Source organism: Filicampus tigris, chromosome 16 (assembly GCF_054856515.1).
Source record: "Filicampus tigris isolate MCC_2025a chromosome 16, RoL_Ftig_1.0, whole genome shotgun sequence".
Taxonomy (NCBI): Eukaryota; Metazoa; Chordata; class Actinopteri; order Syngnathiformes; family Syngnathidae; genus Filicampus; species Filicampus tigris.
In genome coordinates this window covers 2988249-3015945 of record NC_141232.1, presented here as the reverse complement: position 1 = coordinate 3015945, position 27697 = coordinate 2988249, and the positions used below count along the sequence as shown (strand labels likewise).

Below are 27697 nucleotides of genomic sequence, written 5' to 3'. Positions count from 1 at the left end.
ATAATGTGTTGTGACCACACGATCTTGACGACGTTAATGTTAAAGGATGTTGACGATGGTGGCAAGGGTGTCCGCGATGCTCATGTTGCCGATGTCGTCGACAAGTGTAACTTTGTTCAGAGTGTGTTAGCTTGCCGTCTGTCTGGAAATGAGAAGAGGAAACGGCCAATGTTTCTTCTTCTTTTCATCACACGCTCACAATCACATCCTGCTGAGCAGATGAGAAGACTCTTGAGCGTCTGCGTCCACTGGCTAATTTAGTCGCCGGTGTCGTAACGGAAACGAGAATTGACTTTTTGCACGCATTGATTAGCACAGCCGGCATGCTCATCCGCACGCACGCACGCACGCACGCAGACGCACGCACACCCACGCACACACACAGTATCCCGATGTGGACAAGTTTTACTCCGAGTTTCATCATCGCCGTCAGCGTGTTTGCATCAGATTCCCAAGTGTATGTTTTATTAAGATTTCATTATATAGTGTATAAGTTGGTGTGTGTGTGTGTGTGTGCGTGTAACTTGTAAAAGTCCTGAGGCTGTAGTGGAAAATGAAAGTGTTTGAAGCTGGTTATGAGGACACGACGCACAATAAGTAATTGATCATATGACACGGTTGTAGAGGTATTTTTTGGTGGACGTGTTTTGTTGGACATTCTATGATATATTGATCAAATATGATTATGCATCGGAAAATATGTTTAACATGGCAAGAGGTGTAAACTTTTTCTTAACGACAAGATGTAAAGTAAACATTTGGGCGGAGGTCCCAAATGTGGACTCTTCAATGATGTCACCTGGATGCATGTGTGCGTGTGCGTGTGTGTGTGTGTGTGTACATCATTGGTCATCAATCCGCGCCGCAATCTGACAGCGTGACAGTCAGTAACAAACAATCATGGGCCCCGCCACCTTGGCGTGGATCCGACACGCGCTCTAATCTGCCTCAAGGCCGCTCAAGGTTAACAAACACGTGAACGGACGGCAAAAGCATCACAGAGACGTCATCTTCGTCATCTTCGTCATCTTCACGCATCGGCCAGAGCGAGGCAGCCTAAAAATGGTAAAGATGCGTTTAAGGGACACATGACGGTCCAGTCGTTCGATAGGTTTGTGTATTAGTTCATTTGTTTGCTAGGTCATCTGCTTGTCCATTTGTTCGTCAGTTAGTTCCTTCGTTAAGTTTGTCTACTAGTCCATTCATTCGTTTGTTAGTTCATCTGTTATTCCGTTCGTTAAGTTTGTCTATTTGTCCGTTAGTTCATCTGATTGTCCGTTTGTTGGTTCATCTCTTGGTCCGTTCATTCACTCGCCGAGTTTGTCTATTAGTTTCGTTCGTCTGTTTGTTTGTTCATGAAGTTTGTCTATTATTCCATTTGTTTGCTTGCTAGTTCATATTAGTTTCGTTCGTCTGTTTGTTTGTTCATGAAGTTTGTCTATTATTCCATTTGTTTGCTTGCTAGTTCATATTAGTTTCGTTCGTCTGTTTGTTTGTTCATGAAGTTTGTCTATTATTCCATTTGTTTGCTTGCTAGTTCATCTGTTTGTTTTGTTTTTTTAAAAAGACCATGTATAGTAAGGTGTTTTTTTTGTGAAAAAAAACGAACATGTATAGTTAGGCGTTTTTGGGGAAAAAAAACCCCAACAATGTATAGTAAGGCGTTTTTTTTGGGGGGACGACCATGTATAGTAAAGCGTGTTTTGAGGGGGATAAAAACTACCATGTATAGTAAGGCGTTTTTTGGGATAAAGACGACCATGTATAGTAAGGCGTTTTTGGGGGAAAAAGACGACCATGTATAATAAAGTATTTTTTGTGAAAAAAACGACCATGTATAGTCGTGAAAAAAACCCGACTTTTTTTGTGAAAAAAAAAACGACCATATATATATAGTACGGCGTTTTTGGTGAAAAAAGAGGCATACATGAGGCAACGGTCGTGGTATAAGCGGAAGTGACGTGAAGGCTGCCTCGACCACCGTCGCAAATTGCCCTTGGTCTTACTGAAAATGTGGAGGCGGCTGACGCACGCGGGTTGACGACGTGATGTCGGACGAGCGTGAAGCGCCGTGATCGGTGAGCTTGTCACCCGCTGACGGACGGCCAGTCCTGAGCGGAGCGCCATCTCCGTCTCGCTGATGAAACAAATGACCCACCAAACACGAGTCAATCACGCCCCGACGGATGAAACGCTGGCGGCAGCAATACATTTGAAACATTGCTTGCTGTATATATTTCAATATTGACTTTATGACAGGATGAGAGTTAGGAGACTCAACTAAATCAACAAAAGTGTCAAGAAATAACTAAATACTGTAGTTCATCAAAATGGAAGCCCACTGATCTTAAGATACATGCTAGCTAACTGCCACAGACGGAATGTCGGAGAAATTGTTAGCTAAGTATCACGTTTACGGCACGGTGTGAGACGAGTCAACCAAAACTACATGGCTGAAAATAAAAAATGACTCAGTAATTCATCAAGATGGGCACACGCTAAAAACTAAGTAAAGGGTAACCGCGACAAATGGCGTGACGACAGTGGTCAACTAATTATTTCAGAATCAAGTGTTCGTATAGTATTTGTGTAGAAGTTACGGTCAAAGCAGAAATGTGTTAATTAATGAATTATTAGCTTGACAGGTTGAAGACAGCGACTTTAAATTTTTGTCCTTTCTTTTTCCGACAGCCATTAAACGAGTTGCGGCGGTGCCGCCGCACCTGTTAGCGGTGATGGCGGCGACATCTTGTTAGCTTTTAGCGTCGCCAAGGTGAACATGACCTTTTAGCCATGACGAGCGACACAGGCGACACGCTAATGAGCGGCGCGCCGATCCTACGCTGGTAAAGGTCGGTGATTTAGCTTAGCCATTACAGGGCGTAGCATTAGCGCGTGGGCTAAAGGCCAAACATTGACGAGAAGCATCAAAGCTTCGTTTATGTGAACGCGAACAACACGAAATGCTATGCTAATGAGCTTTCCAATTGGTGTGCTCTTTTCGTCATATATTCTGTAAGCTAGGCTGACGGATATGAGTCACATGCATCTTAAACAATGTCACTTTCTTGTTTTTTTTTGTTTTTTTTGGTCTGTGTGTCAGTTTGATTTTTTTAACTGAGTACCAGAATACGTCAGGGTTTTTGATTGAAATTCCTACACAATGACTCTTTAGAACAATAAAAATAAAGTAAATTGTGAGCCTGACAACATATTGCCTAAGTCATATTTGCACATTTTTAGAAACCACAGGCATTTTTAGCAATCACATTTGGTAAGTTCAAAATAACTGGCAATTAAGCAGTAAGGCTAACAACAGCAGCTGCATAAATCACAACGTAAATGAACATGTTGCAAAGGAATCAAGCTCGCTCGCACCTTTGTGCCGGCAATTGGCACGTTCACGTTCACGTTCATTTGGTTGGATAAAAAAAAAAAAGAAAAAGTATGGATAAAAATGATTGAGGTACAGACACAAACGCGTGAGGGGAAGATTGTGATGAGTTCGGAGGCGATTAAATTGAAATAAACGGAAATGCTTCCGCAGCACATCATTCAATGTCGACTAACGGCATGCTTAATGATTGCGAAATCTGTCGCTTTTATTTGTCCAATTTGTACACTAAAAGGTCAAATTCATCATAATATTCTTTGTGTCACATTGTTACTTTGTCTTGTTATGCAAATGAACTTGTTCCTGCATTATTCATGAAAAGTCAATGAATGAACGATGAATATCAACTTTAATTTCTTTGTGATTCATTCAAATTATAATACAAAAAAAAAGCAACAAACTCTCATGTCAAAGCAACATGACACAAACATGTTTGCCTACTTTGGCGGATTGTCGGGTCAACGAAAACAGAACAAGCACAAGGATCCAATCAAAAGGCACCACAGTTGCCGTGGCAACCATTTGCCAGGCGCGACGGGGGGGCACAGCTTTGCTCTCGGAAACATCAGCATATCCCATAAAAAAACATAAAAATCTGACCGGTCAATGTGTTTCTTTTGCCCTGGTATCAAAAGGAAAACAAAAGAAAGAAAAAAAAAACATACTCTGTCAGTGTTATAACATTGTAAATATTGCTATTACAGTGTAATAATTGTTACAACACTTGTGTAACCCTGTGAAAGCAGCATAAGAACAATGTTAAAACAGAGAAGTGTTGAATCTGTCCAAACAAAACTGTCATAACCTCTTTATAAAACTTATTACACTGTTATAACGGCGTTACAACAGCTCAACTGTTGTGTGTATAACACATTTATCCAAGAAGCATGAAAAGGAGTCGCTCGCCGCCTCATTAGGTACACCTGCACAATGTAATCCTGCATTGTTCCTAATATTTTGGGGCTACAGGTGTGTCGAAATATTAGGAACAGCCTAAAAACCACAATAAAGCCATAGCTCTGGTGTCAATAATAACCAACCACACACACACACACAAACAAAAACACTCACGAGACAGCAGAATCACGTAGAATTGTGCAATTTTCTGCCTTCGAAACCTCAGCGGGGCCAATCAAACATTCATCCCGCGGTGAAGGTGGGAATCCAAAATATTTTGGTAGACGTCACACCTCCACCTTGTCTCCTTGGACAAAAGCTACACTTTTGTAAACTTCAGCTTTAATCTGTTGAATACCACAAACACTTTTGTGGAAGAATTGTACGTTTTTTTATTTGCATTTTATGGCCACAAATGAGTCATTTGTGTGCACGGTATATACACAAATGACTATTTTGTGTCCATAAATGAGTCAATTGTGGCTATAAACAAGCAAGTTGTGCGGGTATTAAACCTATTTCATGGCCACAAATTGGTATTTAGTGGCGGCCTTATACCCAAATAGTCATTTGTGGGCACAAATTAGTCAAGTTATACTTATTTCCCAGCCACAAATTGATATTAGTAGAGCGTGGCCGCAAATGAATATATTGCGTGTCCACAAATGAGCATGTGCCAACTTGTATTTTTATAGGGCAAAAATTCCCCGCCCTCAGCCGCAACGAGGGCAAGCGAATAGAAAAGCGGGCGTTGGTCCTTTCTTGATAGTTTACGGTAGGTCGAATCCTGTGAGAATAAAGGCACAAAGCAGGCGCGTCACTTCCTGGCGTCGGTCAGGATGATGTTGGCGGTGACGAACATGAGGCAGAAGACGGCCCACAGCACCACGAACCACACCCAGGCGGCGTGGCGGAAGGGCGAGCGGTGCGGGTTGACGGCGCGCCGAGCCGTCACGGGCTCCACGTGGCGGCGGGCGTGGTGGACCAGCAGGGCGGGCACCACGTACTGGATGCCCGTGCCGGCGTAGGCGCCCGTGATGCCCACCAGGGACTCCAGGTTGTGCGTGCAGAAGGCCACCAGGACGGGCGGCGCCAGCGTGATGAGCGGGAAGACCACCCGGTCCACCACCCACGGGTAGGTGCCGCCGTCGCGGTGGAACAGCGTCTTCCAGTTGTTGCGCAAGGTGACGGCGATGATGGGGAAGTTGGTGCTGATGGTGAAGACGGGGAAAAGGCCCAGGAAGTAGCGCAGCGCCGCCACGTCCAGGACGCGGCAGTCGTCGGTGAAGTTGAGCGTGTACATGTCGTGGATGAGCGCGCTGTCGAAGCAGAAGATGGCGGTGAAGGAGAGCAGCGCGTAGAAGGCCAGGATCAGCACGTAGTCGGCCAGCGCCAGCGCGCCCACGCGCTTCTTGTCCGAGATGGGCGTCACCAGCGAGGGCAGCGAGTGCTGGCACATGAAGGAGTAGACGCACACGCCGAACAGGTTGGGAACGCCCGCCAGGGAGGCGGCGGCCGGCCGGCCCTCGCCCGCGCCCGCGCCGATGCGAAGGAGCGCCAGGATGATCATCATGGTGAACGCTGGGCGGGATTCAACAAGACACGCGGCGGCGAACGTGCGCCACGTTAGGAAGGACATACGACGGCTCAAGCCAGAAGATAGGCACTTCAATCGGTTGCTCAACTTGGATGGGATGAAGAGGATTAGGTCGGGTGAACGGGTTTGGGTTCGGTTAGGTCGCTAAATTGGTTGACTCAGATTCAATTTGGCAGGGACGTGCGTCTTTGATTCGATAAAAGGACGTAGTTACGTTCGTCATCAAATAGGCACATTTCGATTCCGTTTGATAGAGGAGGGTACGTTTTGGAAAGTAAATTGAAATGACAGGTAAATACATTTACATTAGATTTGATTTTGGAAAGTAAATTTACATTGGATTAGGTCAGCACATTTAGATGAGATGAGATTAGATTTGATTAGGTAGGTAAACTTTGAATGGGTTAGATAAAGGCGGTAAATTTGGATTAGGCTAGGGAGGTCAAGTATTACATTAGATTGGATTATATAAGGAAGGTAAAATAAGATGAGGTCGGTAAATGTAGGTGGGGTGATATTTTATTCGAGATTATATTAGATTAGACAAGTATATTTACATTCGATGAGCTATATCGCATATATTAGGTAGGGAAATTTAGATTAGATAGGAAAATTTAGAGGAAATTAGACAAATATGACATAAAGAATGTTTTTTCATTTCATATCGTATCATATCACACCACACAGACACAATAATCAAAGATAGGGAAAGCCCTCATCAAGACCTTCCGTTTGATGTCCGATTGTCACATTTGGACGTTTGACCTCAGTACCTGCCAAATTGGACCTGGACCGATCGCCTTAACACAAAAGTCCTTTGGCCAGTAATAAACAAAAAAACATGCTGATAGCGACCTACTATGCATCCACTAAAATTGGGATTATTGGAAGAAAATTGTGGGAAGAAATGTAGGCTTTCGCGTTTGGCCTGTTTGACTTTGCTAAGATTTTGACATTCGAGCCAAATCTTGATTCTGTGACATTCATCTTAAAAAAAAACAAAAAAAAAAACTAGTAAATTAAAAACATCATCTTGCATTTTGGCCTCCGAGCAGACGATGAATTCTCGTTGACACTTGACTGCCCGTGACACTTGAAAGTGTTATTGCTCATTCATGTGGCATTATTACTGCACTGTGCCGCTTCAGGTTTTATTTGATCGTAAGCCATAAAAAGACGGGCCCGCATCGTCGCTGCAGTAAATGTTTTTTAACCCCCTCCCCCCCAAAAAACGTTAAATACAGCATGAAGTGCACCTGCCTAAATTGAGGGGGGGGGGGAAAAAAATCGATTCGCACCGTTTTAGATGCTAATTTTACAAGACGCTGCCATTTGTAAGGAAGACATTATTTGATAGAAAGCGTAAAAAGTCAATCAGGTGCTCGAGTGTGAAATGGGAAAATAATAATAATACAATAAACACATTGAAGATGATTTCCAATTGAACAAAACGAGAGATGTTGTTTTGATAGTCGCTACTAAATTAGCGGGTTACTAAAGTGTTACTGACGCCTCTGTGAGTGAGTTGCTTGGAAAATTCGTTTGCCAGTAAGTGAGGGAGTTAGTTAGAGAGTTAGCTATTTAGCTAGCTAGTGACTGACTTGAGTTAGCTTGTAGCTAGGTAGTTGGCAAAAAAAAAGGGAGCGAGTTTGTGATCAAATGAGTCGGCGACTTATTTACCCACGTTGGCAGGAAAAGTGTGTTCATGGCTGGAGTAGTTAGTTAGGTAAAAAAGTGAGCCAGTTAGTGAACAAGTTTATCATTGCATAAGTCACTTAAATTGGCAGGCAAACTAATTAATTATTGAGTGAGTGAGAGTGAGTTAGTGGTGAGGTTATTTGTCAGTGAGTGACTGTTGTAATTTTTAGTTAGGTAGGTGGCAGAAAAAAAAAAAAAAAAAAAGAGTGGGACAGTTATTGAGTTAGTGACTTAAGTTGGCAAGCAAACTAGTTAATGGTCGAGTGGGTGAATGAGCAGACAAGTTAATGAGTCAGTGACTTGGCAGGCAGACTAGTTCATGATTGAATGAGTGAGTGGGTGAGCTATTGAGCTAGTGGGTGAGTTAGTGAAGATTAGCGAGTGAGCGAGCGAGGTAGTTCGCGAGCAAATTTCTTTCATTCATGACCCGAGTTAGTGAGTTAGTTAAGTTAGCAAGGAAATGAGTTCATTACTGATTGATGAGTGAGTAATGAGATGCCTACTTAGCTCGTCAGTCATTAGGTGAATTAGTGAGTGAGTAATTGACAACCACTGTGTCATTACCGCCACCTACGGGACTGGAGTGGAACAGCATCTGTGGTTTCAATCCAAAGGTTGTGAGGTCTGCACAGTGGGGTTATTATTTCCTGGTCGCTACATGCTTGATGATGACAGAAGAAGAAGAATGCCTCCAACCCTGTGCGGTGTCCACATGACTCCCTCCTCCATCAAGCGCTCACATTCCGACAACAGCAGACGGATATCCGTCAGGATAAAGTCGTCACACGCGCACACACGCACACGTGGGGACAATTGAGCGTGCTGGCTATGTTAGCAGCAGCCAGTGTGATTTATCTTTGCTTCGCAGGCCCGCCAATGACCTTGATGCTTCAACTTCACGGCCCTCTGAGGACCGTCTCAGACAAACAAACAGACACACGCGCGCGCACACACACACGCACACACACACACCGGACGCTCCAAGGAGATGCCGTGGGCCGGTCTGCTCGCCTTGGAGGCGGTTTGCTTCACAGGACATGGCATTGGCGTGCTGGAATAATCAGGTGACGGTGAAAGGTCGTCAATCTCAATTGTAGCCACGGAATTTGGGAGAGGAGGAGTGAGTTAGGTGGCCAGTACGTGCCTAAGATCATTAGTGAGTGAGTGAGCTTGTTAAGTTTTGCATTTGTGACTTCATTAGCGAGTTTGCTGCCTAGTTAGTAAGAGTAAGTGTGTCAGTCGGTGAATTGATGAGCAAGCAAGTTAGTCAGCTAGCTTGTTAGTGAGCAGTTAATGAGCCAGCTAGCTAGCGAGCAAGTAAGTTAGTGGGCATCTTGGTGAGCTTGCTAGTTTTTGAGTTCGTCAGTAAATAAATTCAACGTGAGTTAGTCAGTTGTCAGTGGGTTCGCTAGTCAGTAAATTAGTTGGGAAAAGTTTGAGCTACCTAGTCCAGTGCTCTTAACGACTGCCTGGGTGAGCTAGTTAGCTGCTACGTTTGCCAGTGACTTATTAGTAAATTAGTAAGCAAGGAACTAAGTTAATGAGCTAGCTAGTTAGCAAGTAAGCAGGCTATATGTTATTGATTTAGTCAGTTAGCTAATTAGTTGGAGGCTTGGAGAATAGGTTAGCTTTTCAAAAAGAAGAAACGAGGTGATGTTAACGTGACGAAGTGGCCAGAAGTTGCTGATTGAAAATCCCGACACGACTGCGCGTGGCTTGTCGAGGAGTTGACTGAGGACATCCGGGCGGCGTGACAAGGCCTTGCGACGAGGCCGTGAGGCGGAGCCCGTGGCATGCTAGCTGCCCACTAACCCTGACATCACAAAAGGTGACGGAGGATGAAGTCAGCACCGTGTCGCACGCTACGTCTCAACCACTACACAACCAACAAATGTGATGTCCGGGGTGGGACAAAAGTAGCTACAGAAGACAATTTAAAAGTGAACCTTCAGCAGGAATGAATGAAGGGATGAAGGAAAGGAAGGGAAGGTACAAGGATTTTTCAAAGATGGAAGAGAGAGGAGGGAAGGATGGAGGAAGGCAGGGAGAAAGGTACAAGGGCGGTATGAAAGGATGGCGGCATGAAGGAAGGGAGCACATAGGTATGAAAGGAAGGACGTACGGAAGGAAGAATGAAGTATTGAAGGATAGAAGGATATTATGGAAAGAAGGAAGGTAGGGACAAAGGATGAAAAGAAGGAATGAAGGGCGCGAGGATGGTCTGAAAGGAAAGGAAGATGAAGACTTAAAACCCTAACACTGGCCTTGAAACCCTAATTTGGAAGTTGAACCCTTGTTTAAAAGCCCTAATCCTGACTTGAAACCTTACTTTTGAAAACCTAAATCCAGAAAGAAGATCCAAACTCTCGCCTCGCAGTTGTTTGGAAAGGATTTGAAGGCGGCGATGTTGAAGGAGCACATTTGGAACATTCCCGGGATTCAACTGTTGAATAAACGCGGCGGCGGCGCGAACAGAAAAGCAGCACAGCGGCGCCGGCGCCGCCGTGAGTGGATCAAGATGGAGCGAGAGTGAAAGGTTCAGCGAATAACACACTCTTGCTCTCGCGTTGGTCAGTGCCCCAACGCCACTTCGGGTTTGAGCGCGGCCCCCCCCGTCAGGCGGCAGCTTTATTTTCCTTCAAGGCGGCCGTGAGTGACAGTCCAATCAAGGGCGGGACGGCCCGTCAAGCTTGTCAGAGTGACGAATGAGCGAGCGGGGAGATGGGAAGGCCAGACACAGAGCGGGACCGGACCTTTGATGGACGCACCTCAACGCCGCCGACACCAGCCGAGGAGGCAAGGATGAATTCCCGCAAAAGAGGGACTATGGAAGCGGTCAAAAAGAGTTCCTCTGGACAATTTCATAACGTCGTTGATATCACAATACCTTTGACTTTATTTCTTCTCTTTCAGTCAGTCACAGTGACAAACTTGTGTGCTACCTTCCACACAAAATGAGGACAAATTCAATTTCTTCACAACTAGCAATTGCACTGAATAGAAACGACCAAAATGAGCCTAAAATGGATGCCTTAAAGCTACATGACAGACTTCCCGTGTCTTCTCAGGCATGACTTTTTTGTGGGTCTACTCCTGATAAACCTGATTGGTCAATTTCGTGGTACCGAGTGAAACTGGATTCAGGGGCTGAAAACGACCAAAATGACCCTGAAACGGCTGCTTCCAAACCAAATGGCAGACTTCCTGTGTCTTTTTGGGCACGACTTCTTCAGACTTTTTTGTGGGTCTATACATGATAGACATGTCTACCAAATTTCGTGTTGCTAAGTCAAACAGGCTTTGGTGGGTGAATTTTTTGGTTTTTAATCTGAGGGGGTGGATTGTCCCTAAAATGGCCAATTCAAACCAAAATGGCAGACTTTCTGTGTTTTTTCGCGCATGACTTTTTTGTGGGTCTACTCATTATAGACATGCATACCAAATTTCATGTTGCCATGTAAAACTGGCTTAAAGCGCTTCTTTTATTTTTCATTCTTTTAAAGATGAGCGGGAATTTGACCAGAAATGGGCGCTTCAAAACAAAATGGCAGACTTTCTTTTTTTTTTTTTTCGGGGGGTTATTCTGTCCATTTGAAACATCTTCCCTTTGTCACCCAGGAAAAAAGTTGACAATATTTATGTCTTAAGTGTGATCATATAAAAAGAAAAGAAGTCTTACCAATCCAGCGCATGAGTGAAGTGAGGATTTGAAGGTATTTTGTCTTCTGTGCATTGAAGAAAGTGAACGGTCCCAAAAGGACAGTGAAGACGCTCTGTAGGACACACAAAAAAAAAAAAAAAGACATCAAATTGTAATTCTTATTTAAAAGGCTAATCAAACGCCAGATGAGTTCTGCCGGATGACTGACTGCACCGTTTTGTGTTTCACACAGCAAAAAAAGGAAAGGTTACTTAAGGAAATTGTCTTTTAGCCTTTCTAGCCGCAATTTTTTCCAAATGATCTGGAAAGCGACACAAGAAAAAGGCCATTAAAGGTTCAAGGAGGAACATGATTACCGGCAAGCGTCATCAAGAACGATGATGATGACCAAGATTCACGGTGTGGCTGACTAACCATCCAAGGCGGAAAGGGGGGGGGGGGGGAAAAAAAAAAATCAACACCATTTGCACTAAGCGACCGACCGCTATGACGCTTTAATGTGTTTTGGCCCATCAGCTACATGTTGCATAAACTCAGCTCGCTGGTCTAAACGCTTGATTTTCCGTGGCCGCTTAACGACTGGATGCTCGGGAACGCGGCCAGAACTCATGTTAGGTCTACAGTCCCGCACGAGTCTAATGGGCTACAACTTGTAAAGCCGTCAGTGGTCTTCCTTTACTGGACTCGCGGGTCATAAAGTACATGTCGGAGGATGGGCGGGAAGAAAAAAAGGGGGGGGGGGGGGGGGAAGGGAAAAGTCATTCCAAGCAGGGGTTCTTGAGATTTGTTTGTGGGCTTGACAAAGTCGCCTACCAATTTTCATGTTGCCAAGTGTAAACAGGCTTCGGGGGGGGGGGTCAGAGAAAAAAAAAAGGTCACTTTAAATATAAAAGGCAGACTTCCTGTGTCCTAGGAGTTTTGTATGTCCTATCGTAATGGACGTGTCTACTGAATTTCGTTTTGCTTTGGGAAAAATCTGGGGGCAGAATTTTTTTTTTAATTTTGTGATGCACTTTGACCCAAAAATGAAGGCTTCAAACCAAAACGGCAGACTTCCTGTGTATTTCCAAGCATGCTTTCTTGAGACTTTTTTTTCTGTACGTCACATCCTGGTAGAAATGTCCACCAAATGTCACATTGGTCTGTGAAACAAATTGGCTTTGGGGGCTGAATTGTGGGGGCGCTTTGAATCTTAAAACGTCCCCTTCAAAGAGTGAGGCGACGACAACCAGGACATTCCCAAGTAACGGCACACTCGGTCGGTCGGCCCAGAGGCAATAACCGCTGAGTCAGGGATGAGAAACTGCAAAGGTGACCAAGGCGCTGATGGATACAAGCTCTGTGCTTCATCCTATTAGCTCCTCATAAAAAGGTCACTGGCCCCAGGCAAGACGGCAAATCAAAGAAAAACGCCAAAGTCAAGCGCATGAATAAAATATCAGCGCGCGTCACAACAAACCACAACAAAGAAATGCTTGGGCGAATTTGTAAGACGCCATTTCATTTGATTGGCTTTCCATCAGGATTCATTACAAGGAAACGGCTACTCCGATTACTGCCACTGAGTACGGGCACCAGGCACTTGCTAAGCAGACCAAAGCTTTCCATATTATCTACGAACACCAAGGATTTATTGTCGTATAAAAAGCTTCTTTTTATGCTTAGTGACACCACGCGCAGTCAGCAAGGATTATTGGACGTGACGATGAAAATGTGCCGAGTGAAGTGGACGAAGGAAGCAGACAAGAAGAAAAAGAAGAAGAAGAAGAAGAAGAAGAGGAGGAGAGCGTAAAGTGGGCCATAAAGGCCCGCGAGGCAGTCAGGCCGACCGACGTCTTAATGGGCAAAACAAGCCGAGTGAGACGAAGGCGGCAGCCGGCGCAGCTCCTGCCGCAAGGAGGACGAGGGACGGTCGAGCCGTGACGCGCAGACGGATTCCGGCCAAAGTGGCAAATACGGAAATGAACACCGCCATTTGACTCCTTCCATGAATTCAAACAGGAGGGGCGTGAATTAAAGGAGTCAGATGTCATAGCCGCACATTTGCTTTCCCATCTTGTTAGCTAGCCGTCCCAATACATTTGCAACGCGTGTCGCTCTGCTCAAGTCGAGTTGAGTTGACGTCGGCGCCGCTCACGTTCCCTTTCGTCTGTTTGTTGTCCGGTTTGTGCGCTTGACAGAAGAAAATTGGAGCAATCAGCTGCCTGCCACGCGGAAGGACACGTCACGCACTTACGAGCTGAGCGTTCTGCGTGCGCGGTGGCCTCAGGTGTGTGTGTGTGTGTGAGCAGGTGTTGTGGATGACAGGGGAGAAACGTCTCATTTAGCACACTGATGCTGATGATGTCACCTTCATCGGTGATCACAGCTTGTCAGCCGGCTGAAGGTTAAAAAAAAAGAAAAAAAGAAAAAAGTGACTTTGCATTAGATCAGCTGTCGAGTGGAACAACGAGATCATGTTTGTTTGGTTTTTTTTGGTACAGCGGTGAGGAATAGCAAACCTTTTATTTATTCTCCCCGAAAAAGTTACGTGAAATCAACCACAAACCCGAGTAAATATCTATTATTTTCTAATCATTTAAATGAAAATTAAAAAAATAATAATTAAATCGAGAAAAAAGTGAATCGAGAAAAATGTTTTAATGTAATTTTACGAAAAAAGGGGGGAAAAAGTTGTAATTTTATAATATTATTCATGAGAAAAAAAGTCATGTTTAAAAAAACCCAATCATGAAAAGAATTGAGGAAAAAGTTTATTTTGTGAAATGAGAAAAAGTTTTACGAGAACATTAATAATTTAACTTTTTTTTCTAAATGTAATAAAAACAGTTCACATTTTACAGGATTACATTTTTTCAAATATTAGCAGAAAAAGAGCTGTAACTAGAAAAACCCATTTTAAAAGGTGTAAATTAAAAGAATAAAGTTGTAAGACTGCAATAAGTCACATTACTGCCCGATTGAAGTCTTATTATTAGCAGAAGAATATTTTATATATTTCATATTAATATATAAAAAAAAGCCGTGTACTTGACTTTTTTTCATGGTTTGATGCTTAACGCCGCAATGTGGCCGTTAGTGGAAAGGTGCGAAAAAGTAGATGTGAAAAGCTGTTCCTTTTGGGAAGGACGGCGCCCACCAGCATGTTTAAGTGCCACGATGCAAACAGAAATCCTGGTAAAAGAGCCGCTCGGGGTCGCGGCGGAGGACGGCTCGCGAGGTCAGCGCAGCGCCGCCGGACGAGAACATGAATAATTCTGCTGCTTCGTTATTGAAAACGACCCAACGGAATTTCAACAACGTGCCAGCGATTAAATCATAAAAAAATGTTAAAAAAAGGAAGCCTGACTCTGGAAGCCAGATCATTTCCTTCGTTTTGAAATCCAAACAAATCCAGAAACAGATTGAGTTCTACCACGTTGTCTTTCTTCCATCCGTAATTGACCTCGAGTTCTCCTTGAGCTCTCCCACCACCTGTGGCCCGCACCTGCTGTGATCATCTGCAATCGAGCCATCTGCACGACGGACGTCTCCTCGCAGCACTCGGCTGCACTGCGTCGCCACGTCAAACGACTTGTTCCATTCAATAATGCCTTCTGCGCCCTTCGACGTGCTGCAGATGTTGCACTGCCGCTCAAGGTCGAGCGCACAGGACGGAATGGGAGGGAATTCGGCCGCGTTAGAGTTGCGTGGAACAAACGTGTGTGCCGTATATATGCTGCGTTGGAGGTGTGCAGAACGTTACATACTGTATGACACAAGTATGGGATCTTAAGAGGGCTTGGTCATCAACTATGATGTAAATAAGACATGACACAAATTATTCAATACTGTATCATGTCAATACGGTTCGTACATACGCATGGCACACGAGAGGTTTACGTGCATAAAATATGTAAATACAGGAATCACCCGTCGTCCACCTATGCCATCTGTTACCAATTACGATTCATTATAACTGGCCGAGGTAGGCTGGATCCAATTGGCTAACAAAGTTTGCTTTCAAGGAGATGCAGTTGAGTGGCTGTATTGTACTGTACAAAAAAATAAATAAATCCGTGATGCACTGAACCCACAATAAGAGAGGCGCGATATAGCGAGGGACGACTGTGTATCTTTTCCTAAAGCCATTCAGCTCTAATTAGCAGTGTATAGAAACACATTGATATGACCTTAACACACACGCACGCACGCACACACCATCAACAGGACAAAGGCAGCAAGTGTGTGTGTGTGTGTGTGTGTGTGGCCAAGATCCAAAATGGCGGCTCCCGCAAGGAAGGAAGGTCAATGAGGCTCCTCGGAATAAAACATTTAGCAGTGAGTTCATCCATCAGCAGTGCCGTGCACGGTTAGCTTTAAATTAACTTTACCCCAACACGCGGGACAGCGGCCACACAATGTAATGGAAATATCTACATAGGAGATAAGCTGCCAACAATGCGGCGTAAGCATAAAGTGCATATAGCGCATTGATTTGTCCCCCCCCCCCCATACACTGGGGGCCCATAAATCAGGCATTAAAACGGCACAAGGCGGAGCACGGCGCCCGACACTTGGCGAGCTAAATGCGCCAAAGGCAGGGGACAATCAAGGACGTGCCAGGGTTTAATTGGAGACTTAGGGCGACCGACAACACCCCCCCCCCGCCGAAACATGGCGCCACCCGCGTCTTAATCTTTTCAATCATAGCGGCGCTAAAGAGGCCGAGATCAACGGCGGCCGGCGTAGTTACGCAATGGCCTCCCGCCACATTCCCGCCACGCTGCCTCCGTGGAATCAATCAGCGCAGAAAATCACAGCCAATTGATCCTCTTAGCTGCTCCTACCCAACTTCTGTTGTGTCACATGAAATAGCCACGGCTAGCTGATAGCGCACACACTAATTAGTCTGTGTGTCAATCTGCGATACACATTTGTATGAAATGCAAATCTAATGAGCTCCAAGAAAAGTACAATGACCCAGAATGGTGTTTCGATGATGCGCAGCTCACAGACGTCAATAGATTGACAACGGAACCTAGCAACGGAATGTACCGATATAACTAACTAACACCGGTGCCATCATAATGGACCAATGGAACGTACCAATACAAATCGCTAGAAGAACATACCGAATGAAAATATACCAATGTGAATGTGCCAATCCCATTACCACGGAACGAACATACAATCGAAATATACCGAGTGGAGAAATCACGTCCCAACGGAATGTAGCAATAGAATCTACCAGTGCTGTTTACCAACACAATGTAGCAATGGATTGCGCTAATACAATGGTCTATAATAATACGAATGGTCTGTGTCATCGATCAAGTGTATCGCTGGAACCCCAAAATCGGAACATGAGGAATGAACCAAGACGAATGTACCGATTATGGAGTGCACAAAATGACAACGTACCAATGGGAATGTTGTCAATGTTACATGCTAATGGGCAGCATACCAAAGAAATGTACAAATGGAACACACCAATGGATTAAACCAAGATAACACACCCGGGGTCATGTGCCAACACAAAGTACTAATGACAACGGAAACGTAGCGACAGAAACGGACGCAAACAGAGCACCAACAGAACGAACCAATGAGAACATACCAATGGAAAGTGCAAACGGGAACGTCCAAATGGGCAACACACAAAGGGAAGCATACAAACGTATCAGCAACGTACGGCTTTTGCCGTACTGTCGTTTGTCATCTGTGGACTCGTGAAGCCCTATTTTGTGTTTAAGGGCTGGATAAATAAACGTGACTTGACCAGTGGTCTGTCAGAAGGGGAGCGAAACGAGAAGCTCAAGTTCAGCCAGAGGGCAGCAACCAAAGACATCAAAGCGTCTATTAACTGATTTGAAAATGAACAATTGGGATGAAAAATGACCAGCAGTTCCTCATCTCAACCTTTTGGAAAGTGACTTTTTAAATCGACAGCGAAGAGGACAAATCATCGCCGTTGATCGGGAACAAAGCGTAACAACAAAGACACACACTTGTAGAATAAAATCCGACCTGAGCGAGAGGGGGAAAGTTAACAAAGCAGCGGGATGATGACTGACAACATTAAGAATCCTCTAAGAAGCCGAAGATTTATGGCCCCGACGCCGGTGTCGTCGTCTCGTTTTACTCGACTCCTTAATAAACCGGGATGCTTTTATGTTCGCCGCATTCGTCGTCGGCCGCGCTCACGGTCTGATTGTTAAACATTAACGGCAGCGGCAGAAGGCTCATTTACATTCCGCCCGACGCCCGTCGTTTGACTTATGATTTATTCGCGCCGTTTTGTGTCCCCTTCTACACCGCCGCCATATTTCTCATCTAATACGCCGTAAATCAGATGCAGACTCATTCAGGCCAGCACAGATTAGCGGGAATTACGGACACTTTTACGTTACCATGCAGATCCTGAAATATATCCCATGTTGGCGCCCTGCAGAATTTTTTGGGGTGGGGAAAAAAATTAAAATAAAAAACAGCCCCCAAAGCCTGTTTCACTTAGCAACATGAAAATTGGTAGACATATCTATCACGGATGGACCTACAAAAAAAGTCTCAAGAAGCCATGTGTGAAACGACACAGGAAGTCGGCCATTTTGGTTTGAATATAATGAATCGACATGAAACAAAAAAAACTACAATTTCTTTTGGAAATGCAACCCTTGGAGCAAAATGACCTCAGCAACGTGATACTCGGTAGGTGTGTCCGTCATTAGCATACCCACAAAATAGTCTCAAAGAGCCACGTCCAAAAAGACTGAGGTATTCAACCATTTCGATTTGAAACTGCCTTTTTAGCTGCGATTGGCTCAGTTGTGCCTCAGCGGATTTTTTTCTTAAAATTCAGCCCCAACACTAAATTAGGTAGACATAATATCTGTCATGAATAGACCCACAAAATGGTCTCAAAAAGCCATGCTTGGAAGACAAAGGAAGTCTGCCACTTTGCTTTGAAGCAGCCACTTTCGGGTTATTTCCAGGAGTCCTCAAAGACGGACTGGCATCTTTAATTCTCCTTTCTTGTTGCTCCGTGGAATCAGAAAGGCTTCTTTTAGCCCGTCTGTGACACCGGTGACTAAGCAAAAGCGTTAGCTGCACTGCTTCACGGCTCAGAACTGCTCGCCAACTTTCCAACTATTGGCCCCTTTGAAGACTGGAGGTCATCATGACCTTGTAGATCTCAACAGGGATTCAGAGGAGTCTGCTTGGATGTAGTGCGAGGAAGCTTTTCATGGATTTTTTTTCCCCTCCGCCCACCCACACACGTCTACTAGCCGATAGGGAATGGTCAATTATTTAAACTGGTCATTGGACAGTCTGGCGAGTCCCTTTAGGCCAGCACCCTTTGACGTGGCGGCAAGGAACGAGGCGGTGGAGGAGGCAGTCGGTAATTTTTACGCTAACGGAAGGCTGCTGGATGGCTCAACAAAGCTCAGTCAGTGGTGAATTATTTAATTGAAAGGTCAACTGGAATAAAACACGAATTTCATGGATGGGAGTCTAACCCGACCACGAGAAAGGAGCAAGAACAAAAAAAAAAAAAAAAAAAAGTACTTGTAGATGCTGCCTGTAAAATGGTGAAGAGCTGACACTGAATTGAAATTAATTGAAAAGCAGAACATGAGACTTTGGAATGGAAGTTGGGATGGTTTGAATCGGTGAAGAAATGTGGAAAAGGGAGGTCAATATGTGCAACATTGCTTAATTTGGACATGCTGTTGTGAAGTGTGGCGATTTGGGGAACGTGATAAATAGTCCATACAGTCCTGAATTAGTTGCAGAGTCTCAATTTGGATTAGTTTGAATTGGGTGAGAAATGTAGAAATTGGAGCTAAATAATGTGTAAAATATCATTTGATTTGTAAATGTTATGTGAAAATGGGAAATTTTTAGAATCTGAAATATATGAAGTGAAGAAAAGTGAAAGGCAAAAAATGATTTTAAAAAAGTGGGTGAGATGATGAAAATAATTAGTATTATATAAGAATTTTGGTCCAAAAAAAAAAAAAAAAAAATTTAAAATGCCCTCTGTGAAACGCAGACCTCCACCAAAGTGGAAAGGTGTGTCAAGGACATAGTTGCATGTATCAAAGTGACTCCATGAAGAAACACGCCGCTTGTATCGGCGCCACCTGTAGGTTGGTGAAAATAAGCCCGGCGATGAGAAGCGACGACTCACCAGAAAGACTCTGTAGGCATCTTTCCTGGTCACCGAGCCCCAGCATGCGTCGGTGTCGTTGTACTTCACAGCGCCTGCGCTGCATGAATGGTTCCCACTGAACAAATCGACACAAGCACATTGCACCATGTTAATATTCATTTGCATTTTTTTTTAAACTAATAAAAATATTGTTTAAACCATGTTGAGGTTTTATGCGGATTATTTTTATTGTTCAATTTCGTCTGCCTTCAACAAACTGCAATTTAGTTTTGAGGCGCATCTTTAAGGCAACACACGGCATAGTTCTCACAATATTATTCTAAATATGCCCGTTATGGCAGTTGAAAGTTGCTGGAAACTCAAATGGGTGCTCCGATAACGCCTCTCTGATAGCTGTCAATCAAACCCCAGCATTTAAAGGCTTCATTGTTTTGTTTGGAGTTCGATTGATGCGGGGGTACCTAATGAAGTGTCTATTGTGTGTAAATGATCATTCCATTACTGTTTTTTTTTTTTCTGTGGTCTTTTCTTTTTGAAGGATTCAAGAGAGAAATCACAACTGTGACACACTCCCATCAGGCCTCTAAAACAACACAATGCGCATTTGTGCGCTCTGGCCTTCATAATAAAGCATGGTGGCAATAAAAATGTGTCTGGAAGCCAGTGGACACCAGCGAGATTCCCGGGAGCGGCGGCGGCGGCGGCGGCGGCGGCGGCAGAGGGAGGTCAGGTGGAGTCAGCTTGCTGTTATTGTCTCCACAAACATTAAAAACAACAACAACAACAACACTGCGGGATGCCGCACGAGTGGAGGACGGAGCTGCTCGGCCCTGCCAAATGGCACACGAGCGAACAAGCCTTCCAAGATGGAGGAGGAGGCTGCTGGCGGGTTAGGGGGGTTCGGCTATAAAATGACTTTATATGCAAGTTTTACCCGGCAGTAAAAGTCAACGAATGCGCGTTAGCAAATGATCGACAGGAGGCTCACCAGGCCACCTCCATGAGGGAAATGGGCACGGCTGCGGCGTAGATGGCCAGATCGCCGTACAGGTACACGATGATGCAGATGTAGAACATGTTGACGCCCACTAGAAGACAACAGTGCCAGAGGAGGACCTCATTATTTGTCATGTCATGGGGGAATTCCTTTTGGACAGCAGACAGAATGAGTACGAGTGGATGTGGCAATTGTGGATGAAAAATGTATACAAAAAAAATTTACAAACTATATACAGGAGTGAATGTGAGTAGCAGCAAGAATAGTCAGAAGCGTTATGTCGTACATACGTTTTTATAGCATGTACGCCATTTATTGAAGAGGTCTTCGAACACACTTAAAATAATACACACATTTAAAAACATCTGCCATATGTTGAGAGAGAGCAAGCACAATGGATGAGGCAAAACTATCGAATATTTTATAATGTGCCGATCCCTCTGTTTACAGTAAACAAATCACATTTTTTCCGAACTCACAAACTTATCTGACAATATACGCCCACAGCCATTCATTACCAAACTTACAGTCATCACTTTTTGTAGGCAAAAATGCAGGATTGAATCGGATTTGACACTCAAGCGTCAGCAAAAATTTGGCTGAGCTTTAAATACGTCCTGCTTTCATTTCACTCTTTCAGAAATGGTATCTCGGCATCTAGTGGCCAACAGTGGAATTACACCCAAAATAAACAGCCGGCAAAACATAATAGTAACTTTACAAACAAAAAACAATTTAAGAAATAGCTGGATCACAAATCTGGAAGCCACGGGTACTACCGCATATTTTCCTCCTATAAAAAGGAGAAATGTACATTTGAAGGCAACTAAAAAGCAGTAAGAATAGTCGGCGGCATTGCACGTGACAACTCGACATGTATGCAGTTGTTGATGGAAGCCGCATATTGGAAGCCACGCGTGAAGAAAATCCTATCAAGACCGCTTGTGTACAATGGGAAGCTTTTGTGGACATTCTTAATCAAGCAGCGCCGCTGTGGTTGTCTTCATTATCATCGGAGCAAACAGCTCATCGGGAAACGTTGTTGGCAGACAAACACGGCAAACGTGCGCCTTCCCCCTTTTTAATATGCGCGCTCGTCCCTCCGCCTCATTGGTGCAAATATGAAATGGCCGTAATTTAATCAACTCACCGGCGCAAGGGCAAACTTTTATTCCTCGCCATCTGCCCTCGCGTTACCCCCCACTTCCTAGTTATCATCACACAGCGATGATCATCGGAATGACCCCCCCCCCCCCCCCCTCCCTCACCCTCAGTGGGCGAGGCAAAGAAAGGCGGGTCAACTGCCAACTAATTGATCGCCGCCGAGGAAAGTCAAGGGGCGTCCAGTGAGGAGGAATAAAAAAATGGCAGGTTTAAAGCGTCAAACCCTGAATGGGTTCTGCCATCAAAAGTTGAGGAATTAAACAGTCAAAAATGAAACGAGCACGTCAACAAACATTCATCAAATTAACGGGCTGGAAATACAGTCGATAGCCCCTTTCACGCTGCCTACAACCATGGGAATTTTCCTTTTTTTTTTTTTCTTCTGGTGGATTGATTTGCATGAAAAGTACTGCTAGAGAAATAAAGGTTCGAGTCCACAACATTCACTGCCAAGCAGACCCTTGTCACACGAGCTAAAGCTAGAAAGTTTCTACCTTTTTGCCAATCGCTTCTCTGCGTGAAAGGTAGCCAAGGGGTGGGGGTTGAAGAACGTCCAGCCTTTCAACGTAATGACAGCGACGGTGGCCTTGCAATCGAGAACCTTACTCGAGTCAAGCTCAACATGAGTCAGTAGCCCCTTTCACGCCGTCTATTAAAAAAAGGATTCTTCCCGTCGCACCCCTGCCTCTTTCTCATCGTACAACAAAGGCAGCTTTTGCCCCCTGAGTGGTAGTGCTGTCTGAAAGGCACCGATGTGGAAAGGGGGGGGGGCGTTAGAAATTAGCTCGCCCCCCTCTCCTCAATGTCAGTAATATTTCCCAATTAACAGGCACCACACGGCGGACGTGTCGGAGCGTGACGTCCCGCGTCGCCACCGAGTGGTCGCCGTCGTCCGTCAGCGGGACGCCAAATTGACTGACAGCCGCCATGACAGCCTCACAGCGACAAAGGCTGTTTTTTAATTAAGTTCTCAACACAGGAGGGCCACTTTACATGCGCACGCAAAGGCCACAAAATGAGGTACACAATCAAACGAGAGACAAAGCAACAAGGTGAGTAAGTAAGACTTTGGGAATATGCTCGATAACAGACCGGGGCAAAAGTACGGCCCGGGTGACCATGAAGTCAAAAGTCAAACGTGAACTATGTGCTGCTTTAGCTGTGCTTTTATTTTATGTGGACACGTGTGGACGCTAGTACAAGCCAGGCAGTGAGCAAAGAGCTACAATTTGGGTCTGCAGTGTTGCCAACTTCGCAACGTTTATACAATGTTTAACTACTTTACAACAACCTCGTGACATTTTTTTTTTCTCCCAAAAAAGAAGCGAGCAAAAATGACAAAAGTGGTCCTAATGTCAGCAACCTTCTTATTTATACGAAATGTATTGAAGCAAACGATACGCTTTCTCTAAATACAACAAGTTCAGGTTAGCATGTTGTAGACAGTAGACTCTTATTGTCTGCAGGTTAGTAAATTGTCTTTTTCTAAAATGGTTCATCCCAGGTGTTTGGTCACAAATGATTCGTCGCAGAGTTTGCCCTCATTAACCTTCGCCTTCGTCTTTATAGTCTGATGCGTCTGCTGGGAGAAGATCCGAGGGAAAGTTTGATGAAGGGACGTTTCGGAAGATTTGCAAATTAAATCTAAATGGAGCCCAGTCCTGAGGCGGCGGCCCCGTCGGGCTGCACACACACACACACACACACACACACACACACACACACACACACACTTTGTCCCTAAATATCCACAAATAGGACACTGCAGCAAGGAAACCTGACGCTAGTCGACCTTGTCAACACACAAACTGATGCAGAAGGTAGAATTGTTACAACATGGCAACGACACGTCCAGACTGCACAATTTTCTACTTTACACTTCCAGTAAGTGCCTCAATACTTTTGTGCAAATCACAGTTCTTGCAAGTGTCCCATTAATTTTGTCTAGACTCCACATCTTCCAACAATTTTCACTTCCTGTAGGTGTCCTAATAATTTTGTCTATCATTCAAGTATTGAAACCTACTTATTTAACTGAAAAAAAAAAAAAAAGAATCAGCATTGATTCAGATGTTGCTGTTGTATTCCAGCCCTGCAGGTGGCAGTGATGAGCTCCATCTACTATATTCTGGTGGTTACTTCTCCAGATGGAGCAAAATTAAATCTAACAGCACATTTATTTGCCTCTGCGGTGAAATTTAAGATTATATTGACTAATGTGATCACAAAAAAAAGTGTTTTCGAGGGCAACTATGATGTTTCTATTTGACAATTTCGGGGGTGAAGTTTGTATTAGCAAAACATCCATTTCAAAACTTTTTTTTTTTTTTTAAATCTCGTTCCTCCATCTGAAATTCATGTTAATTGTTCTTCAATCGGGGAGCACACTTCCGTAATCCTTTCCAATTTCGTCTTTTGCCCGAGTCTTTCTGGATTATATCGTTACTTGACTGACACGCTTCTCCTCTGAGCGACTTGCTGCTGGACGGTTGCTTTACAAAATAGATTTTAAAGCTGTCATATTGGCTATTCACGTTTTACTATCTATCTGGATTGGTGAATCAGCATGTGGCTTATTTTCACACTTTCTTACCTGGGTAACTGCCAACAAATCTACGTTTGTGATGTGAATTTTTCTTTTTTTTTTATTTCTCTGGGCGTGTTTATTTTTATAATATAGAAAATATTGCCCCTTGTCCAATAAGTCCTCCTATTTCCAAGTATGTGTGCAGAGAGTGCCCTCTGCTGGCCACGGAGCGTGGGTGCGTGTATGTGCGAGCCTCTCTCTCATACACGCACAAACTGACTCGCACACACGGCCAGTACAGGAATGATGAGGCTGGCTGGGGTCCCACAGAGGTAATTACCACCTGAGGCGTGCAGTCCTTTCCTAATGACATCTCTTGTCTTTGTAATTGCAAAGACAAGACTCGCTTATGGAATTTCCCCTTCATAATCGTTAGGGTGACGAAGGTGACCGGCGGGATGGACGGACGGGGTCCTGGCGGCGGGAGTGTTTACCTTTGTTGAAGAACATGGATGCCATCTGGCCCATCTCCACGCGCTCGGCGATGTCAAAGTGGTCCACAGGACCGCCGTGACGTTCTGGGGAAGGCACAGAAATGTGAATTAGTGAAGGAATGTCATATATGACAAGCTAACTGTCTTGTAATGGCTTACACAACTACTGCGTTACTTTCAATTCTGTGCTTGTCCCAATACTTTTAATTCATATTTTTCACTCACTTTAGGGGTGCCAATTTTGTCCAAACTTCACATTTTTCAATTACAAGAGGTGTCCCAATAATTTTGCTCAAACGCCAAATTCTCCTTCCTTTAGGTGTGCCAATACTTTTGTCAGAAGTACGGCTTTTTATGACAACTCACCTCCTATGGGTGTCTGAATACTTCAGTCCAAACATTTTTCACTTCCCATCCAAATACTTTGTCCCAAAATTCTCTCCACAAAACTCCATATCGTCACGTATGTGCCGCAAATCTTTTTGACCAATCAGGGGAGCTGCTCTAATGATTGACATCTCTTCGGTCCAATGATGATTTGACCACTTACGCACTGACAAGATGGGCTTGGTCTCCGGTTCGCCCCGCCCCCTTGCTGTGCTGTCATCGTCCGAGTAGTCCGAGGTGGAGTCGTTGTCATTGATCTGCTGGTTAATCGACACCGCCATTGTTAATATATAACTTATAATTAAAACAAATAATAGCCTATGAAAAAAAAAATGAGGATGACCTCGTCCTGCTCTCTCCTCTTCCATCGTAGCTGCGCATTGGCTGCCGCCATGGCCTCGATCACGAAGGTGGTGGTCATGTAACTGGAGAGGGTGAGGACACTTCATTAGGTACACCACTTCATGAGAGACAATATACAAAAAAAAAAAGTGCCATTAGACATTATTACATTATACATGAAAACAGTCAGTCAAATGAGGAGTATTGACAAAATTATTCAGACAGCTAAAAGTGTGAAGGCGTGGAGTTGGAACAGGATGTGGAATAATGAACAACGCGGCAATTTGGGGAATGTGAGAAGATGGACGGTTTCAAGTTGGAATGGTTTGACTCGGACGAGAAATGTGGAAGGATAAGGATTCATTTTCAGTGGGATTTTTTTCACGGGAAATGTGGAATTGTAGGAACAGTCCAAATTTTGAGAAAGTGAACATTTTTTGAATATTTGAACGTTTGCATCGGTTGAGAAACGTGGAAGGAGAAAAATGGTGGGACAACACCAGGTAGGGGAAATGTGGCGTTTGAACATAAGTATTGGGACACCTTTAGGAAGTTAAAAATGTCGGAAAAGGTGGAGTTTTGGACAAGAAGTATTGGGATAATAGGTGAAAAATGGGTATTTCGGCGAAAGGTTTTGAGATACCTACAAGCTTTGAAAATGTGGCATTTTTCCCAAAAGCGTGACACTCACCTCATGAACGCCAGGAAGGAGATGAGCGCCAAGCTGACCACCCAGCCGGCCGTGGCGAAGGCTCTGGGCATGGTGAGCGCTCCTGTTCCCACAATCAAGTTGAACATGTACACCAGACCCACCTGCACCGGACAGCCATTTCATTACCACTCAGGAAGTATCCTATTAGCTAGCAGAGAGCTTTAATCATTCAAAGCGTGCACCCAGCGAGCCAATGGATGTCATCACTTTAGCTTCCACTTCAGGTTCTCATTGAGCAATTCCGTCTCCAAAAAAGCGTGCGCGTCAGCATCTTGAACTGCTTTTACAGAACAAAAAAAGTAGAAGAAAAGGAATGCTTCTTGGAGGCATACGGTACTCACAAAGGCAGAGTAGGGCTCCCCCGTGTCTGTGATTCCACCTGCCATGCTTGACCGGATCTATTCTCACCTGACGAGAGGGAAAAGAAAAGGAAGAATTAACCTGGAAGGAGGATGGCACTGAGGTGAAAGAAAATAGCACCTTCAATGCAAAATGGCCAACGCCCCGTGGGTTGTATACAAATTAAACCTATGTAAGGCATTCCTTCGTTCCACTTACTTCTTTTCGCTTTCCACCTCAGACCTCCGTACCAACCACTTCGGTCCTTTCTGCCTTCATTCCCCCTTCCTTCACCTACCCTTCTGCCTTCCTTCATTGCCCCCTAACCTCTTTAATTTTACACCTTCACTTTCCATCTCTGACCCAGTTATTCTTCTTTTCTTAACGACTACCTATCTTCCTTTGGGTGCAAGTTCACAGTACCTGTAGAAAAAAAAGCGCATACCTAATCTGTTAACGGTGCTGACCTGGCTGACTGAAAATGTAAACATTGGCTCACCTGTCTTGCCGTGTTTTGCTAGCTGTAGGTGGCAGCTAACAGGCTAGCAGTACCCTCCGAGCCGTCAGCCGGATCAAATCCACACCGACCACCCTACGAGCTCCACGCGAAAGCAGAACTTCTCTCCCGAGTTGCAACATGAGCCGTTTATGTGGTCCACGTAAAGCTAAAAGTCGCAAAAAGTGACACCTTCCCCACTGACGTAGCACGAGAGACGCCAATGAAACGTTTTAGGATTCACAAGAAACTTTTCCGCTTTGGATTTTCAAAATAAGACAGACTTGCCCAGTTTTAGATGACGTAACTTTAACGTCGAAGGATATGCAAAGTTGGGGTTGCTATTATTGTTATATACATCATCTTCCTGGTTGCAGGGCTGCTCGTTTCGTAGCCCAGTACGCAGCTTCGTAAAATAAAACTAAAATTATGAGCTCGTCACATGACCAATCCTAGAACAAAAGCCACATGTACTGAGAAATTCAAAGACAAACAAGTGGCAGACTAAATGTTGTGTTACAAGTCAAGAGTTGTGTAGTTTTGTTTGGAACCGCCCTTACGTGCTGCACTGATTACAAACAAAATGACAACGACTGCGTCATCAACGTCATATCGTGGCACGAGTCGATCATGTGATGACACGTGGATTCTTTATTGTATTGCAATTTTTGTTATCTTAAAATAAAATGTATTTTTGATATATTGTATATGTACGTAAAATATGTTTAATTGGATTACCTGATTGTTATGTTGTGAAAAAAAATGACACGTGGACTTTGCACGTTGGAACGGAGATAAGAATGACAAAAAAAAATTAAGCGTCATGCGAACATTTTT

The 27697-nt window shown here is 44.3% G+C and overlaps 1 protein-coding gene across 3 annotated transcripts; it reads right to left on the bottom strand.

Moving 5' to 3' along the window:
• Positions 1–3724: 3724 nt before the first annotated feature.
• slc38a12 (solute carrier family 38 member 12) lies at positions 3725–27399 on the bottom strand. Of its 3 annotated transcripts, XM_086056383.1 has the most exons (11): positions 26864–27399; positions 26584–26787; positions 26367–26433; positions 26005–26126; positions 25315–25396; positions 25135–25231; positions 24585–24668; positions 20391–20490; positions 19421–19517; positions 11266–11359; positions 3725–5872 (listed from the first exon to the last, which is right to left on the bottom strand). In XM_086056383.1, the coding sequence occupies exons 3-11, from the start codon at positions 26409–26411 to the stop codon at positions 5109–5111; spliced, it is 1485 nt and encodes a 494-aa protein (XP_085912509.1). In that variant the 5' UTR covers positions 26412–26433; positions 26584–26787; positions 26864–27399; the 3' UTR covers positions 3725–5108. The 3 variants fall into 3 exon arrangements, with proteins under 3 accessions (XP_085912509.1, XP_085912508.1, XP_085912510.1); XM_086056382.1 differs by lacking the exon at positions 26584–26787 and having other exon boundaries at positions 26864–27397; XM_086056384.1 differs by lacking the exon at positions 26584–26787 and having other exon boundaries at positions 25135–25228; positions 26864–27394.
• Between the last annotated feature and the right edge of the window lie 298 nt (positions 27400–27697).